The 19,878-nt window shown below is 35.4% G+C and overlaps 2 protein-coding genes and 1 long non-coding RNA gene across 3 annotated transcripts; 1 reads left to right on the top strand and 2 right to left on the bottom strand.

Annotated features, from left to right (window-relative positions):
• Positions 1-3,357: 3,357 nt before the first annotated feature.
• LOC112775621 (ras-related protein RABD2a) lies at positions 3,358-6,365 on the bottom strand. The gene is made up of 8 exons (XM_025819375.3): positions 6,072-6,365; positions 5,044-5,116; positions 4,805-4,852; positions 4,678-4,725; positions 4,446-4,517; positions 4,188-4,343; positions 3,919-4,022; positions 3,358-3,670 (listed from the first exon to the last, which is right to left on the bottom strand). Exons 1-8 carry the CDS (start codon positions 6,083-6,085, stop codon positions 3,574-3,576), a joined length of 612 nt encoding a protein of 203 aa, XP_025675160.1. The 5' UTR covers positions 6,086-6,365; the 3' UTR covers positions 3,358-3,573.
• An 8,298-nt stretch (positions 6,366-14,663) lies between these two features.
• LOC112776079 (large ribosomal subunit protein uL4c) lies at positions 14,664-17,448 on the top strand. The gene is made up of 2 exons (XM_025820056.2): positions 14,664-15,741; positions 17,200-17,448. The coding sequence occupies exons 1-2, from the start codon at positions 14,895-14,897 to the stop codon at positions 17,241-17,243; spliced, it is 891 nt and encodes a 296-aa protein (XP_025675841.1). The 5' UTR covers positions 14,664-14,894; the 3' UTR covers positions 17,244-17,448.
• A 1,083-nt stretch (positions 17,449-18,531) lies between these two features.
• On the bottom strand, positions 18,532-19,649 carry LOC112777129 (uncharacterized). The gene is made up of 2 exons (XR_003190321.3): positions 19,493-19,649; positions 18,532-19,044 (listed from the first exon to the last, which is right to left on the bottom strand). It is a non-coding gene; the product is annotated as an uncharacterized lncRNA (long non-coding RNA).
• Positions 19,650-19,878: the final 229 nt, after the last annotated feature.

Raw genomic sequence — 19,878 nt, 5'->3', positions numbered from 1 at the left:
CGATCACAAAGTCCGAACCTCTTGCTTCTGGTGATGGAGGGGAAGAACGAAAACCTCTTGCTTCTTCTTCTCTCAACTTTTTCAACCCAGGGATTAGAATCCTACGGTTACGCCATTGATGAGTATACGAAGATGGAGTCAGAGGGTGGAAGAAGAAGAGACGAGTGAAGTTTGTATTGGCGAGAAAACTGATATTTATGTTAAATAACGTCAAAACGGCGACATTTTTGGCTATCAAGGGCACCAAACTAAAACGACGCCGTTTTGGAGCCTTCCAGCGTGGCAATCCGCAGCCACGTCAGCACTCCGGTGATGAGTCATCACCTGAAATATGGCCAGGGACTAGTTTGAGTGCTCGGAGCTCTATCTGGAGGACTACAATGGGAAAATCGGGATCTTAGGGATTACTATGAGTAATTGCGTGAATCTCAGGGACGACTATGGGTATTTACTCGTAATTATTTCCCATACACTTTCATTCTGTTGATAAGTTCTAGCATCCAACATCCTAGTGAGGAGACTGTTTGTGTATTGGGGCTCCATTGAATTTGAGCTCCAAACCATACAGCTCTCATCCATGGACATAATAACCTGGGCCATCCTGTTCTTGGACCGAGTCACTCTGGGTAACATTTAGAGCTTTTGCCTCAGATCACATATGATCTGGCTAAGAGACGTTTCTTTTTTGTATTATCGATGAAATATGAGAACATGTGATGTTTTCTATATAACTCGTCTCTTCACATATATTGCTCTTTCTATTGATTCTTACTTTCATTGTGCATAATACGCAGAATTTCTAATGGTGGTTGCATGCTCCAATTTAAATGAAGGTTCCCTAATTCTGCTTCTCTGGCCACTTTATGTGCAAGAAGATTTCCTTCTCTAGGAGTCTAAGTTATGCCCCTACCAGGTAATTGTTCCAATAACAACTGAATATCCTGAATAATTGCCCATGCTTCACCAATTGGACTCTTGGATTTAATTGCTTGTATGATTTTTAGATTATCTGATTCAATGAGAACTTTTTCCATGAACAAATTATTTGCAATGATTAGAGCTTGTCTGATTGCTAAAGCTTCTGCTACTGTGACTGAGTTTGCTTGAATTAATCATGTGAAACCTAATAAAATCTTTCCTCTATTATCTCTGTACACCACTGCTATAGCTCCTTTGCCTGTATTCTTTTTGAAAGAAGCATCCACATTTGCTTTGATCCAATCCGCAGGGGTGGCCTCCAATGAACCTCTCTCGTTCCTTTTTGAACCTGTCTTTCTTTTAAATTTATCTTCTTTTCCGCTATTCTCCAAAACAGATTTTCCATTAGTTTAGCCCTCTTTATAGTCCATCTAGGATTAATTTCTTGCTGCTGGTACACTTTCTGATTTCTAGTCTTCCATATCTCCCACACCAGAAATCCTATTTTACTAATTCTTTTATTTTCCTCCTCCCCCCTACTAATTTGATTTTTTGTATGATTGTCATAAACCAGTCTCCAAACTCAGTAACTGTTTCTGTTGTTGGAATACACTGACAATCAGCTCCAAACCATGCAGCCCTTGTCCACTCACATAGCAATAACGCATGCTCTGTTGTCTCCACCTCTTTAGTACAAATCTGGCATATAGGACTCCCAGCAATTCTCTTCTTGAACAAATTTGAATTTACCGGCACGATATCATGGGCTGCCTTCCACAAAAATGATTTGATTTTAGAGGAAACTTCCATTTTCCAAATTTCTTTCCATAACTCCCTCCTAGCATCACTTGTGGATGGGTTCCCATGATCTCGAGATTGAAATTCTCCTTTTGCTGCGAAATAACCTGTCTTTATGGTATATATACCATCATCTCTTGCAGGCCAGTATAAATCATCCTCCTTATTCACAAAACTAATTGGGGTTCTAATGATAGCATCACAAATTTCTGGCGAAAACATGCTTCTGATTTTTCTCTCATTCCAACCCCTTCCCTCTTCAATGAGCTCTTCAACTTTCTGATTATCTTGTCTACCATTCCCCAGCACCTTACCTACTTCAGCTATCCAATTATCCCTCCATATATTAATTTTTGACCCATTTCCAACACTCCACTTTCCTTTCATCCTTAGCAATTCTCGTCCATGCAGAATGCTTTTCCATATCCACGAAGAATTCTTCCCAACCTGCGCCTCCCAGAAATTGCCCTTTGGGTAATAGACAGCTTGTAGAATTTTTACCCAAATTGCATCAGGATTCTTCAAAGCTCTCCATGCTTGTTTTGCAAGATGCGCTATATTCTGCATTTCTAAGGTTAATTCACGGGTTAATTGACTCGAACCTATTAATCATCTCATTTTTACAAGCATATTTGAAACAAAAAACCTGTTTCAGTTAAGGTGGGTGAACGATTGACTTGACCAATCCCTTTTATGAGTCAATTGGTCTAAGTTACTTTTACTCACAAAGTTGTCTATTACCATAATGCATTTCTAAAAAATAAAATATCATATCCTTATTGAATTTGGATCTTCTAAATTTTAAATTTGTATTTTAGAGGATAAAGTATAATCTTCTACCCTTAAATGGTTTCTCTCTCATATTTATTCTTGGTCCTACCTATAAAATAAATAGTAAGAGACACTTTACTCTCTAAAGTGAAATTCAAACTTTAGAGAATCTAAATCCATCCTTATTTTCCCAGATAATATTTGCGATGATTGTAAATTGAAAAATGTTAAAAGACCAATAGAATTTATCGTTTAGTCATCGATGTTTAAATATATAAGCTAAAGTATATTGTTAAATTACTAAACTAAAAAAATTAGATTGATGATTAAAAATAATAGTCAAAAAAGAATAAATTTTAGTAGCTCTCTACCATTTCTATTGTAAACTTGCTTTATTTTATCTCCATTCTATCTAGTAAAAATAGTAAGCCAAAACCTCCATACGAAGAGGCTCAGTATTTTGCATCACCGGACGTTCATTTAAAAAAACATCGACAAATAGAACTTTGGGAAAAGGCCCAAAAAATTTTATCGGTTGTATGGCAATTTGATGTAGAATTTCTCCTGCACTTTCCTGTGTAACCAAATAGAGCAACCGAACAAGTCCAAAGCTTCACGTGAAATTAGGTGTGCCATTGGGCATGAGGTTCAAATCTGCCTTGTTGAACAGGTGCTAGAACCAAGATCTTTTCTTGCTTCATTAATATCCATTAATATCCGTTACCAAGATATACATGTTAGCAAAATCAATTCCTTTTATACAAGTCAGGGAGTGACGGCTAGAACCAGATAAACATTTATTATAGGGTACATATTGTGCAAAATTATACAGTTCTAAGACAGAAACTGAAAGAAAACTTAGTGAAGATATGAGCTGGAAGATATAGATTTATCATTAACGAGTGCTAATATAATAAGCCCAAACATACCATTTAAGTATATGTAAAGAATGGGATCATCTAGGTCAATTCTCAAACCACAGGACAAATTATATGACATGGATCCACTACTTACTAAAATGACAAATCTTACATGGAACAGAGCAACTAGCAGACCAAGTGAAAAAGGATCTGTAACATTATCTGACTAGGAAGAGCAACACCCACTTTTCTGTCCAACTGGCTGTCCTTTGATCTGCACTGTGGGAGGCCTTGCATTGTTTGCGGCTGGTTGGCTCGCCATTCTATATTGATGTCACAAATAAAGCGTAAGATAACATGCTTGAACGAAATCAATGCCAGAAAAGAATAGCATAAAATTTCAGATTTGACACTAAAGCTCTCAAAAGTCAAAACACCGTTGATAAATTATCAATCATAATTCCAGGAAGGCAATAACCAATACATGGCCAACTTGCCAAGTGACACCAAACTTGGAGATTTTCCCTAATATCTATCATCTATCATTAAATAAGAATCAGGAACAAATTACCTATTCTTGATGGCAGCAGACATGGCCATGAATGCTTGTTCGACATTTGTAGAGTCTTTTGCACTAGTTTCCATAAAAGGAATGCCTATTTCATCGGCAAACGCCTGCAATAGGAGTACAAGGAAAAGAACTGGTTACAAATGCTGAAGCAGAAACAAGACCAATATGAATCACCCCACTAGCAGAAAAATTGAACAGAGTTGAAGAGTAGAAGTTATTTCCTTCATGAGAAAACAACAGAAAATCGAGTATGTGTATTAAAGCTGTACTTTGGCTGTTTCATATGAGACAACTCTATTTGCTGTCAGATCACTCTTGTTTCCAACTAAGAGTTTGTTGACGTTGTCACTAGCATAGCGATCGATTTCACTGAGCCACTGCTTCACATTATTGAAGCTCTCTTCATCTGTCACATCATAAACAATCTGCCAGCAAAGAAAAAGCAGTCAGTAGCTCACCTTAAGTGATCCCCATAGATAGGGAATTTTCAATATTTAAAATTAAATGTCAGGACATTCATCACTCACAATGATTCCATGTGCCCCGCGATAGTAGCTACTGGTTATTGTTCTAAACCGTTCTTGTCCAGCAGTATCCCACTACAAGAAACAGATTGTAAAGCAATGTAGGAAACAATAAATCAATATGGCCATGAAGTTCAGTTATCCACATGGTCTATAAACATGGCAGAAATATTAAAACATATTTCTTAAGCTTAATCAAAAGAAATGTTAGCAAATAAAGCAATCAGATACATACAATCTGAAGTTTAATCGTCTTCCCATCCTGCTCAACAGTTCGTATTTTCTACAGACAACAACACGAAATGATCAGTTAAAACACATTTTCAAATGAGTTCAAGCTAAATATTTGCAAATGTACTCACAAAATCAACTCCGATGGTGCTAATGTAGCTCTCAATGTATGAATCATCCTGGAAATAAACAATAAAATTTATTTAACTAATGTATTTAGCAGCAACAGTAATGCATATAAATTCAATAAGTAATGCTTCAAAGATTACTTTAATACGCATCACATTTTCACTCAAAGACCAACAATGACAGCAAGGTAAAAGAACACAACAAAGAAAAATTTTAGAATTAGATGCGGTAGATGGCTTACAGCAAATCTCAGAAGAAGACATGATTTGCCAACACCAGAGTCTCCAATAAGAAGGAGCTTGAACAGATAATCACTGCAAAGGATAACCGCAACAGATTAAGTTTGCCAACTAAATGACAGAGATCTACTTCATGGACAACCAAAATCATTTCATGTACATAAAGACAAACATAGTATGTACTGCTACTACTACAACAACAACAACAAAAACAATGTTTTAGCAGCTCCACGGATCAAACAACATTATTGAGCTCTATCCAGAATCATGTCTGAACTTGGTCCCTTTATGATTAAATCTCTCTTGACAAGTTCTTTCGCAATTTCCTTAGGATCCATCTATTTGAAGCCCTAAAACATGATGTAATAACACAAGGGTGAAATCCGTGTCAATTGTTATGTTAAATCTTATCAATTGGCATTATTGTAGGAAGCAATAATTCCAAAGGTGGGTCATTAGTCCTCATCACACTAACCTAACTTGGTTAAAAGAAAAATTTATTCAGGAATTTCGAATGTAACGTAACCTATTCCCCCCACCCCCCGCAAAAGAAAAAAAAATGTTAAGGGAGCTATAATTCGATCATAAACTAAGATTCTCGTTTGTATTCTCTCTTCTTTTCTTTTCATTCTTATATTTGGTCAATTTTTATAAAAATGCTAAAATACTCGGAAGTAAAACACAGAAGCTCACCAATAATGGTCAAGATCAAGGAACCACTGAACCAACCCAAAAAAGGACACAATTTGAAGAGTAAAAATCCATTTCCACAGAAGATACTTTAGTACTTTTTAAAAATAATAACAATAATAATAAACAACTTCTAAGGTTATCAACCTCCTCACAGCATAATATATGAAGCTGATCCAATCTAGGGTTATCAACTAATCAACGGAAATTACTGTTTCGAGGAACTCCAAACGAAAACCACGAAAGGAATTGAATTTGTCGAAACAATTCACGAAGAGGCACAAGAGATTCAAAGCCGATACTAAAATATGGAGGGAGTGAGAGAAATAGAGGGACGTACTACTCGGGATTCATGGAGGAGGAGAATCGGAGGGAGCCGTGAAGTCGCCGGAAAAAGGAGGGTTAATGGCGGAGAAAGGATCCGGTGCTCCACGTGGAAGGGAACCGGGGATTTGGGAGAAAAAACGGAACGGAGTTGAAAGAGGAGAAACAAAAACTAAGATCTATTTGTTTGTTCTGCTGCTTTTCTTTTTCTTTTTTTTTTTTAATTAAATTTTAAAAATTAAAATAAATAAAATCCAGTCATGCGCAATCCTTGCTAGTGAAAATAATTAATAGTAATAATAAAATAAAATAAAACATGATTTTTGTTAGTACCGCTTATTATTTTCTTTAAAATTATTACTCATGTTTAATTTTATTTTTAATATTTTTTATTTATATCAAAATTATTTTTAAACGTTAATTCTATCTAAAATGTTAAAAACAAAATCAAAAGCGTCTAGGAATAAATTTAAAATAAATAAAAAATATTAAAAATAAAATTACATGAATGAAAACAAGTAAATAGCTCTGAATATGAAAGATTCAAACACTAATAAAATTGACCATAAAATAATAAAATTAAAGTTGTACCTATGAAAGATCAACTCCAAAAAATAAAACTATCTAAACTCTAAAAGACTACCAAAAAATTTTATTTGTTCTTTTTTTTTTTTGCAGTGCTGGTTATAACATTTTTTTCCTATTTTAAAGCGTGCTGCTAATGGGGTTAATCACAGAAAATTTGTCAAAAAAAAAATCATCAGCATTAGTCATAGAATTACTCTAGAAAATTCTCCACAAAATTAAAAACATGAACAAAAAGAACATCATCAAAATTATCAACTCCATCTAAAATTGAACAAAATATAGCTCATATTAGTTAGTAGAAATAATAAAAAAAAGTCCCAAAAAAAAAATTCCTAACCTTTACTCCCTCCTCCAACATTATTATTCCCAATGAAACTACCTTCCTTCTTCTACAAGAATTGAAAAGTCATTCGAATAGATACGACCACTTCGTTGCTCTATACTTGAACATTTTGCTGCCATTGTTGAATCTGTTTAATGTTAAAGGTGTTCAACGGTGAATTTGGTCACTCAACCTTTGGAGCAGGAGATTGTGGCGGTGCATTTCGAAATTCCACTCGCATTCGGAGTCGCTACTGTCTCCAGCGCCGAAAAAGCCACCACTTTCGCTTTCCTCAGCGACGCATTCCTAGTCCCACTTGCAAAATCCAAATACCAACCGATTTGACCCGAATTCCAACCGAAAAGTAGAACTTTCTTCTCTTCCCCAAAGTTTTCACATTAAGCTTCAACGGCGAGTTCTCCGAGCTTCACAAGGTCGCAAAAGCAAGCCTGGGTTGGCGCTAGAGGTTGTGGGAAGAGCTTGAATCGGGAAAAATAGAATCCATTGCTCATCAGTTTTGAAGATAGTGGTAGTGAAGGTAGACGCATGCAGAGAGGGACCCGAAAATAGCAATGGTGAATGGAAGGGGGAAAAGGAGGATTTGAGCGGCAAGCCTGTGCTCTGAGAGAGAGAGAGAGAGAGAGAGAGAGAGAGAGAGTAATGTGATGATGATGATGAGTGAGGGAAGGGTAATTTAAGGTTTTTAGGTAGTTTTTTAGGGTTTAGATAGTTTTATTGTAGAAAGTCGATCTTTTATGGATACAACTTTAATTTTGTTATTTCATGATCAGTTTTATCAGTGTTCGAATCTTTCACGATTAGAAATGACTATTTACACATCGAAAACGTTTTTAATTCTATATAAAGCATTTGATAAGGTTGTAATTAGTCCATTCCATTTGGGAAGGATTGTTTAAACCTATTGTTATGCCAAATTTGGTACAAATAGTCAACGTTGGAAAGAATTCAACAATTAAAGTCAAAGATCATACATGCATGAAGCATATTATGGTTGGAGAAAATAAGAATGAATTAGGCTTAGTGGTCAAGTTATCTTATACTTGGTGCCCAAGTTTGCTTGAGGTGCAAAAACTACTTGAAATTCAAATTTGCTTAAAGTCCAAAGTTATACCAATTAACTTAGAACTTTTTTTTCTATAAATAGGATTAATTTCAATAAGTTAGAGGAGCTTCCATTCATTCACACACTCACTCACTTTAAAAATTTCTAGTCACACTGACGCTCAGAAAATATAAGTATTGGGAGACTCCATTTTTATTTCAGTCATTTCAATTCTATTTTTTGTTTGCTGTTATTTTCATTCAATTATTTCACAACTTGCTTCACTCCTAAGTTACTACCCCTTCATAGTTCAACCCCTTTTGACTATAATTACAACTCAATTCTAGGGTCCTAGAGAGTAAAAATAGGGGTTTAGAGGCTCAAAATCATATTTAAATCAGAAAACTCAGTTTGCTGAAAAATAGGGGCCCGCGTACGCATGCCATGTTGCGCATACGCGGGGTGTCAATTTTTCCATCCTGCGTATGCAGCACTTGCCCGCATACGCAAGTTCTCCGGACAAAGGCAAATGGCCGCGTACACAGCCATAAGTCCGCGTACGTGCCACCTGCGTTTTCCTTAAAAAGCTGATACAATTGCAGATTTCATATTTTACATCTCCAACTTCCGACGCGCATAACTCTTTCGTTAAAAATCGTTTTTCATCCGTTCTTTGAACGGTGTAAACTTCACGGACCTAATTTTTATATAAAATAAGTTTGAAAAAAGTTTGGGAGTCCGAAAGCCGAGTTATGCCTCGCCAAAGTTTGTCCAAAAATTCAGTTTTTCACAAAACTTCTCCAACCTCTATTTTACCAAAATCATAACTCATACCAACACTCTAAGCCTTCAAACAACACCAAAACATACCAAAGCACATCTTATTATTTCACATTCATATCATAGCACTTCCATACACAACTTCACCAATTCCAACCTCAACCATTCACTATCAATACCACATCTATACTCAATCATTAATATATCATTGTTATTTAAAATAATCATTATTTCATCAACCATTCACCACGTCCATTTAACAACCAACATACCTAATACCCACATCAAATAACACATAATTTAATAATCAAAACTACCACATATACACCAACATGTGATTCATCTTATCCTATGGTTGTATAGCCTAAGTTTTCACAAGATATTATATATTACATACGAGAAACCAAAATCATACATTGGTCGATTTCTCCCCTAAGCCAAAGACACCCAAAATGGCAAGATCACAAGCCTCCAACACCACAACTTTAGCACCCAAGGCTCAACCAAGCTTCCAATCTCTTCAAATGAGTTCCAAATTCACATATACACTACCTAACACATATTATCACATTCATATACCAAATTTCAATACCAAAACAAATATAATCAAGAGATTCACTAGGGTTTGAGGGCCCTTACTTTACCCGTACCTCAAGTAAAAAAACTCGCTAATTTTTCAAGCTAATTGGATCCTGAAACATAAAAAAATCAAAATCTCAACACCTCACAACATTGAATTTTTGAAATTGGGGATGAGAGAATTGAAACTGAAGATATGTATTACTTACCAAATTGAGTACTGAGCTTTGTAGAGCTCGACACGGTGAACACATGGCCGCAAACGGTGCGACAATCGAAATTTTAGATCAAAAGTTATGTGAGATTGAATCAAGAACGAAGGGTTTTGAGTTCTTCCTTCTCCTCCTTTGTGATTCCAGCGTGTTTCTTAATGAGAGAGGGGAGAAAGTGTTGAAGCTCTTTTGTTTTGTTGAGTTGGGTTGGGCCTTGGGCCCTGTTCGGGTCCGGTTCGGTCCGTTCGGCTCAATCTTGGGTCAAATTCTTTAAAATTAGTGTCAAAATTTATGTTTTAATTAGTTCTGCCTCATTAAACTATAAAATTCGATTTTATAATTTCTTGGATTAGTAATTAATTTATTAGCTAATCATTCATTAATTTCACGGGTTTTACACAGTTCCCCACACATTTCACCCATTGCGTGAACACCCACTCAAAACTAAGGATCTCCTCGCTCCCAAATAAAACACAACAAAAAAGAGTAGACTTTTCATGGTGGTTGACACCGATAAATAATGCAAACAGTAGACCATGCCTGCGAAAACACCAGCAACAAATGACGGACATAAAAACAAATTAAAAAAATAAATGCTTTTGCAATTGACCCATAAGTATACAGATTTGTTTCTTCCGTACGTGGTGTCGAACGACACCACATCTCCATAATATTCATACGAAGCCCTGCACATTGCATATATCCATAGTGCGCTCTTGAACTTATTATCATTGTCAACATCTATGGCATAAAAGAAGTTGGGATTGATCTCTTTCATTTGAACGAAGTAATTCATCATCTCCTTAAAGTCCGCGTTCTCGTCAACACAGCGGAGTTTGCTTGTGATTTAACTTCTGACATCCTTTTCTGAAAAACTCAAGTTTGAAGACCCACCAACCTCGTTAGCCAGTGCTAGGTATGTCTTGTTGGATTTTATGCCAGCCTCGTTGTTATCCGTAATGACGCACTTATCATGGATGGTCAACTCCCTGTACTCATAATAGTGGATCGCTTTCTTAGCCGAACAGGGGTGGGAATGCCTCAATTCTAATTTAGACACAATCCAACTTTCCTTCTCCATGTCCAACATGACATACATCCTTGCTTTACATCTCGTGGCTGTTATTCTGTGTTTCTGAGTTGCTGCCTTCACTTGAGACTCCCAATAACCTTCTCGGGTGCAGTGAATAGATTGATTAATGGGTATCTTTGATTCCTTCTTCATCTTGTCGAAATTCGTGTTCTTAACTTTAGTTACGAACCCAACTTTCTTTGCATAATTTACATAAAATTTCTATGCCAGAGACAACGAATTAAAACACATTCCTATGACTGGGATTTTCTTTTCACTGATTCCACTATAATTCGGCAACTGTAATGCAATTCACAAAACCAAATGTTCAATGGCAGTACCAATTAAAACTAGCATGAACGAACTAATTATAATGTGGTAACAAACAACAAGGAATAATTCAAACCTCATGTCTCAATTCCAATTCATCTTTTTCCATCACAATGATATCGGTAATTTCGTCGACTTTTAATCAAAGACACAAAAAAAAAAACCTTTATCAACTTGAGATCATTACTATATAACGAACCACTTCAATACAAAATATCAAAAAATAGTGCAAACACATATAGGAGTCAAGCAAAATAGTTTTTCGAGCGTTTACACCAAGAGATATCCACTCATACCGATATATAAACTAGTGTTAACTAAAACATGTTCAAGATAAAAACACACCTCTTCATTAATATCTCGAGTAACCACATTATTGTACCAGATTTTCCCAAATAAATCAACTAAAAAAACATCTAATTAGCATGAATAAGAAACATACATAACACATTGTCATAAAATTTTCTATAATGCAAGACCAACCTCTCCAACATACCTTAGATCCCTGTTAAATAACAACATTACCCATACTCAATTCTTCATTGCCTTCCGTTGAATTGATCAATGTGTTATTCAATACTCCTTCTAGGATTGAAAACTCCATGGACGATGCCTCTTCCGGAAGCCTTGCACCACGACGACAATTTCTTTGTGAAGGAAAGGCTAGGCGTGATGGTCCTTGCGGGAGAATGGGGATGTTATCAAGTTGTGAACACCACTTGTACCACGCTCACGAATGTCGCCGCTAATTACGGCACACAATGAGAAGAAGCGACGAGGCAACCATGAGTTGGATGATTTGATGAAGAGGGTAGAGACAATTGATGAGTAGATGAATTAAAGGATGCACTACAACTTTGAACAATATTTGCACCACGCTCACAAATAACACTGCTAATAGTGGCACAAACAGCAAAAAATCGAACAGGAGATGACAGATAGGATGGTTAAATGAAGGGTTAATACTCAAATTCGTCCCCGAAAGATTACGCGATCTTCATTTTCGTCCCCGGATGATTTTTTCAATCAAATTAGTCCCTGAAAGATAAAAAATAAGTCAAATTAGTCCTGCTGTCAGTTGGACGATGACGTGGCACGCCACGTGGCAGGTCAACGCCACGGTCAACGCCACGTGTCACTTGACATGTAAAAAAGATTTTTATAGTCAAAATAGTCTTTGAAAGTCCTGACGTAAGTCATTTTCATCCCTCAAATTTTAAAAATTAGTCAAACTAGTCCTTATATATTTTTTTTATTTTTTCTTCATAATATTAAATTTGAAATATTTTTTGATACTACTAATTTTAATAGAAATATAATTGACAAACAAAACATTAGTAATTGTATCTTTTCTTCTTAAAATTTTTTTTCAATAAAATTATCTCTCTCCTTTAATTCTTCTCAAAATCTCTCTTATTCTTTTATATTCTAAAACCTTGTTCTTACATACATTTTACTGGAAATATATATATATATATATATATATATATATATATATATATATATATATATATATATATATATATATATACACTCAAAATTGAAATGTATGTTTTTATTAATCTAAACAAAGTTATATGCTCAAAATCAAAATTTATGTATGTTAACTTAAACAAAGTTATACCACTATTTTTTTTTCTACTACATATTTTTTTCCATTACGGTATTACTTACATATAGGATGTAATGGTAGTGATACTTAGAGTCAAAATTCAAGAAGATCCACAAATTTTGACTCTAAGTATTACTATCATTACATTCTATACGTAAGTAATACCGTAATAGACAAAAAAAAAGATGTAGTAGAAAAAAATAGTGGTGTAACTTTGTTTAGCTTAACATACATAAATTTTGATTTCGAGCATATAACTTTGTTTAGGTTAATAAATACATACATTTCAATTTTGAGTATATATATATATATATATATATATATATATATATATATATATATATATATATATATATATATTCCAGCAAAATGTATGTAAGAAAAATATTTTAGAATAGAAAAGAATAAGAGAGATTTTGAGAAGAATTAAAAGAGAGAGATAATTTTATTGAAAAAAATTTTTAAGAAGAAAAAGATACAATTACTAATGTTTTGTTTGTCAATTACATTTCTATTAAAATTAGTAATATCAAAAAATATTTCAAATTTAATATTATGAAGAAAAAATAAAAAAAATTATATAAGGACTAGTTTGACTAATTTTTAAAATTTGAGGGATGAAAATGACATACGTTTGGACTTTTAAGGATTATTTTGACTATAAAAATCTTTTCTACATGTCAAGTGACACGTGGCATTTAACATGCCATGTCATCGTCCAACTGATAGAAGGACTAATTTGACTCTTTTTTTTTTATCTTTCAGGGACTAATTTGATTAAAAAAAAATCATTCGAAGACGAAAATGAAGATCGCGTAATCTTTCGGGGACGAATTTGAGTATTAACCCGTTAAATGAAAAAGGTCGGCGCTGTTGCTGTGTGGAAGAGTGAACCGATGCACCGTAGTTATAAAAAGAGAAAAAGTGAAGAAACAAAAGCTGGGAGTCCACTTCCGTGATTCCTATCGAAATTGGTTAAACGTATTACTCAATTTAATTTTACAGAAAAACTCTGCATACAAGTCATTAGGGCTTGTATGCTTTACAAGTTAATTAACGAATAAATCCTAAAAACGCGATGCAAGGTCTACGTTCTTCTTCTTCTTCTTCTTCTTCTTCTTCTTCTTCTTCTTCTTTTCTTTCATTTCTTGCCTTCTCTTTCTCCTTCTTCTTCTTCTTGCTGCACGTTCTTCTTCCTCTTCCTCTTCTTCTTCTTCTTCTTTTCTTTCGTTTCTTGCCTTCTCTTTCTCGTTATTCTTCTTCTTGCACGTTCTTCTTCCTCTTCCTTTTCTTCTTCTTTTCTTTCGTTTCTTGCCTTCTCTTTCTCCTCCTTCTTCTTCTTGCTGCACGTTTTTCTTCCTCTTTCTGTTCTTCTTCTTCATTTACGTGCTTTTCTCTCTGTTTTCTTTCTTCGTTATTCTCAATTTCCATTGTTTTTTGACATCAAGCTCTGAAATCGTTTTTGAAGAAGAAGAAGAAGCAGAAGATGAGGAGGAGAAAGAGAAAGAGTTCTGAAATATGCATAAGGTGTACTTCAACGAATTTTAGGTGTATTTCTTAAATCCTTTGGGTGTATTTTTGTAATCCTTTAAGTGTATTTCTATAATCCTTTGGGTGTATTTCTAGAATCGTTTGGGTGAATTCCTGTAACCGTTTGGGTGTATTTCTGTAATCCTTTGGGTGTATTTCTGTAATCGTTTGTGTGTATTTTTGAAGTTCTATTATCTTCAAATTTGGCAAGAAAATTATTTTCATGGAGGAAGAAGAAGAATAGTCGTTCATAATGTATAGTGAGTAGTGCGCTTTGGAAACAGGAAGTTGTTGAATAACGTGCGTTTTATTTACTCTTGAATGTGGAAGTGTGTAATGCGTTAATTAAATGTAATGCATGTGTTTTATTAGACTTGTAAAACTTGTAAGCCAAAAAAACTTGTATGTGTAGCAGACCTCTTAATTTTAATATATCAAGCAATTAATAACAAATATTCTATATTATAATTGAATAAAACTAAATAAAATAATTATAAATAATTGAGTTATTCAGTTAATAGCTCGTCATACTTAGTTCCGTATACTTTTCCAAAGAAAAATAACGAGAAAGAAAAGGGTCTCAACTCTCAAGTCTCCAGTAATAATGAAGTTAAGTTAAGCTAGCTGGTTTACCAATTTCCCGAGTAACCACCACTCCCTATCTATCCCTTTAGTGGATAGGATAGAAGCAGCAGCAACAACAGCAGAAGTGCGAGTTACTGACTCAGCGAAACTCGGATAAACCACAACAATGTGTTCACTCACAACACCACCCTCAACCTCCCTCTCCTTCTTCTCTTCCTCTATCTTCTTCAACAATACCAAAATCCCCAAACTACCCTCACCATCAAAACCCTTCTCTCACTCTCTCTCCGTCGCGTGCAAAGCCGCAACCCTACCGCTTCTCTCATTTTCCGGCGACAAAATCGGCGAAGCGCAACTCGACCTTCGCGCCGCCCCTCCCGACACCGCACGCGCCGTCGTCCACCGCGCAATCATCACCGACCTCCAAAACAAGCGCCGTGGCACCGCCTCAACCCTAACGCGGGCCGAGGTTCGCGGCGGAGGGAGAAAACCCTATCCGCAGAAGAAGACCGGCCGGGCCCGCAGGGGGTCCAACAGGACACCGCTCAGGCCCGGCGGAGGTGTCATTTTCGGGCCCAAGCCCAGGGACTGGAGCATCAAAATAAACAGGAAGGAAAAGAGGCTTGCGATTTCCACCGCGATGGCGAGCGCGGCGGTGAACACGTTCGTGGTCGAGGACTTCGCGGAGGAGTTTCAGGGGAAGCCGAAGACGAAGGAGTTCATTGCGGCGATGAAGCGGTGGGGACTGGACCCTAAGGAAAAGGCCATGTTCTTGATGATGGAGGTGCCGGAGAACGTTGTGCTTTCGAGCCGGAACATTGGGACGGTGAAGGTTTTGACGCCGAGGACGCTGAATTTGTTTGATATTTTGAATGCTGATAAGCTTGTGCTTACACCTGCTGCTGTGGATTACTTGAATCAGAGGTATGGGGTTGATTACCAGGGTGGTGATGATGAAGATGATGAAGAAGAAGAAGAAGAAGATTATGAAGATGAAGGAGTAGCAGAAGAAGGTACTTGATTTTGTGTTCTTGGGCAATTTTTACTTGCTACGGTTACTAGTTACATGTGTTAATGATTTGTTAGATAGGCTCCCAAAAATTTCAGAATTAGAAAAATACTTAGTTTTAAATCTTTTTGAAGTGGAATTAAGTTAGAAGTGAAGTATGTTGAAAAATGCTTGTAAGAACACTATTCGAACAAGGACCCTTAGTTGGCTGAATAATCTCTTAAGTTTATACAAATTATAATTTTAAAGTCGTCGTGTCATAAATGTGTTTACCTAATCAATGTCCTAACCTGAAATTGCCAGATTATTCATATTGGCCCAATAATGCTGATAGAGTTGTTACCTTGAATTGTGTTCATTGCATTTGTTGTTTTTCATTGGCTTAAGTTTGCGGTTCCATTGTTAGGACTTTGTAATTGAATCATTATGGTAGTGTTGCCAAGCATCTTGAAGGTTATTGTTGTCCAAATGGTATAGTAGCATGTCACTACTTAAGATGCTACTGGGATCTGAAAAGTTTTTTAGAGTTTTGCTGCTATTGAAAGTTTTGAACTTCTTCAGCTTTGAGAATTATTTGTTTTTCTATTCTCTGCACTATGGATTTCATACAAATTCATATACCAAGTCCGAAACAATAACCAAGCCATTTTACACTGCTAGTGTTATAAAAATGTGTTGCATTCTGATTAATTTATTTCGGAAACTACAATTCTAATCTGCAAAGCTATGGTTTCCACTTGCTGTTACTTAATTCAAGTTACATTGTTGTTATTCAACGTGTTTCTGCATATTGGATAATCCCATCAGTTATTGGATTCAGTTTATTTTGAGATTTTTCTTTCCAAAGTTATTATCGTGGCTACCATGTATACAGTAGTTCAATAGAATTACTTATCAACAATGCTAGGGAACCAAGAGGGTACCAGTCAAAAACCAGCCAAATGCCTATGGGTGAATCCAAAACCTCAACGTGGATAGTGCTTATACTAGACATTAGGATGTTTCTTCAACTAAGTATCAGAATGTTTCTTTTTCATACTAAATGGATGTTCTTTTATATATTTTATAAATTTTTTTATATACTAAGAATCGGGATTGTTGGAAGTTCCGTGATCCCCGCCCCTATTTCTCCAACGTATCATTCAGAATTTTAATTTGGGGTGAGAAGCAATTAATATCAAATATTATAAATTAAAAACAAATAAAATTAATTAAATATAATTATAAATTAGTTAAGTTGTTTACTTTTTGACTGATCACCTCTTGGTTTCATATACTTTTTCATTACCTATATGTTATTTCTTAACTTGGGGAGTTTTCTTCTGTTTGTATGTATACATTTCTCATTCTAATCCACATTTGGCTTTAATGGCAACTTTTCACTTTTTATATAACTTGGAAGTAGTTTGTTATTTTGGGTGATAAATTTATGATCTTATGCTTTATTCAATTTGGGATACAGGACCTGAAACAAACAAGGAGGATAATTCTGATGTGGTAAACTGAGAGGTCTTTGCCGTATCTTATAGAGGAAAAAATGTCGATACAGTGGAAGGAAGGCCTGAGTTCTTGTTTTTACCAATTTAATTTTTGTTTCTTTTTCTTAGGATTCTAATCCTAATAGTGTTTAAGGATCTGTGCCTTTACCCACATGTTGTAATTCATTGAATAATAATTTTTTGCTGAGTAAAGTAACACTTAGATTTCTGAAGATCTTGATCTTGGACTAATTAGCCTAGAGGGAAAAAAAAATACTAATTTGTCCCTTCACCATAAAAAGCAATTGGTAAAGTTATATGAAAACTCAAGAGATAACCAAAACTACATTGTTTTTCATGCTGACGTGGTAGGACTTGTAGCACTGTAAATAACAAAATATATGGGTAATTGGACATATATATCCTGTTTGTTATAGTTGAAAACTTAATCGGTATTTCTTTTTTTCAAAAACTAATTAGTCCTCAACCTGTACCGTTTGGGTAAACTAACAAAAAAAACAAAAAAAATTCCTCGAGAATCTAATTGTTATTCTAATTTTTTTTTTGTGTGTAGTCTTTATTGCTCAAGTGCATGTATATTGATCTCTTATTTTGTTAGTTGTTATTTTCTTGCTATGTCAAATTGTCATGCAATCATGTTCGTATCTTTTAGCCCTGTGTCTAGGCTGTTAATCAGCTTTGAATATAATCTTATTGAAGATGAGGTCATTCTTAATGTATTAAATATTTAAATTTGGTAGTTCTTTACCCGGAACCCTGGACCATCCCATTCAACTTTATGTCGGTGCAAGAATGGATCCTTATTTTTAATGATTCACATTTTATGGTGGAGGGCCTTGGGCTGTCAACAGGCAGCCTGGCCCGTATGGTTTGGGCCATCATGGGTTGCCAGACCAACGTAACTCAACTCGAATGGTTTGGGCCCGTGTGTCGCCGATGAGCTGTAGCTCAAATGTCATTTGTCGTCCCTCTGTTGATTTATGTGACACAAAAAAATGTGTTTAGTTATTGTAAAGGGTAGTTTCAATTTTGTGGGTTAAATTTCTTCTATTTCACTGTTTATGTACCTGTCTGTATTGATCTTAACCATTAAAGTCGGATTTGGATCTTCTAAAGTTTTGGATTTGGATCTTCTAAAGTTTGAATTTTACTTTGAAGAGTAAAGTTCGATAGTGCCATGATCTTTAGTTGTAAAGGACATCTCTGGGTTCGAGTGTCAATGGAGATGACGGAGAAAGAAACCCTAGATGGAGAATAGAAGTCCTGTAGGAATAATAATTCTATATAAAACTAAATTAAGGCAAAAAGATTTTACCAATTATTCATTAGTTACAGTCTTACAGAAGAGTAAAAACACAGATAAAACGCTAAAGCAAAATGAAACACGCATACTACTAACACTTAAACCTTAACAGACTGATCACAACATTATTATCCCATTATCTTCATTAGTAGAGTCATATTCTCTTTCCTCAATAATAACTTTTCTTGGAACTCTGCCACTGCGAACCGCCATTAGACTGGTAGGATCCGGCAGACGTAACACCGCTGGTGGAACTCCCATAGCTTTTAGACTCCGCACTTTGGGAGTGCGACGAGGCTTTGTCGCTCTCCCAAAGGCTAGGACGGTTATAGGCCTCCTTGGCCTCGGGATAGTTGTCAAAGCCCTTGTAGGAGTTTCGCGAGTAGCCGTTAACTTGCGCATTAGCGTCGTCCCATGACTTGTAAATCCCTGGCTCCCTTCCCTTCCACACCACGTAGTGTTTGCCTTCGTTCTTGCTCATGATGATGATCTTGATCTTCAAAAACTTATAAAACACAAAGCTTAGTGCACTTCTCCAACTCTTTGGTTACTAATATTTTTTTTTCTCATTTAGAAGAGTCAAGTTTCTATATATATAGATAGGTGGAACAGATCATAGGCTTTTTAGTTTGTTGTTTTAGGATCGATTTGTATGGAGGTTTAGTTAAAAATTCTCCGGATAAGCTCAAGTAAACGCTAATTAAAAAACAGTTCAATTCAAATGGGATAAAACGAGATCTTTGGACTCATTTGAAACAGGTTAGTTTGAAAGACTTGATTAAAATTCAACTTTAGAGAAAATGTTCGTTTTTTGCTATTTTATAAAGAAAATAAATAAATTACACTAAAAAGAAAAAATAACAATAAGAGAGAAGAATTATTTCTGGAGTATTGAGAAGAGTAATTGTGAAAGAGATAGAATTGAAATTTGACAAAAAAAATTGAAGAGTTACCTTACTGATGAAGCAGCTTCAGCTTCCACAGTTGCACAGAATTGTTGAGATAAACACTGCCGCTTGAAGAAGTGACGTGTTGTTTGTGTGTGAAGTGATATGAATTTATAGGCCAACGTGACGAAGCCTTGCCTGATATCTCCTCCCAATTATCATTAATTACATAACCTTTTCTTAGCAGCCTATTATGATATGAATCGATTGGATTTAACTGGCGATATCCGTTTTTTACATGGTAATTATTGTTGTGGGGTCTGTCATTCATAGATAGTTTTTAGTTTTTTACCATATCTCATGTATTCAGAAGTAAAGAATTGATCTGCTTTATTTAAAGGATTTATTATTAGTAAATGAATTATTGTATGCACGAAATTTTAATTTTTTGT

Source organism: Arachis hypogaea, chromosome 19, assembly GCF_003086295.3.
Source record: "Arachis hypogaea cultivar Tifrunner chromosome 19, arahy.Tifrunner.gnm2.J5K5, whole genome shotgun sequence".
NCBI classification, from domain to species: Eukaryota; Viridiplantae; Streptophyta; class Magnoliopsida; order Fabales; family Fabaceae; genus Arachis; species Arachis hypogaea.
The sequence above is the reverse complement of the archived record's forward strand: the minus strand, read 5'-3'. Positions and strand labels throughout refer to the sequence as shown.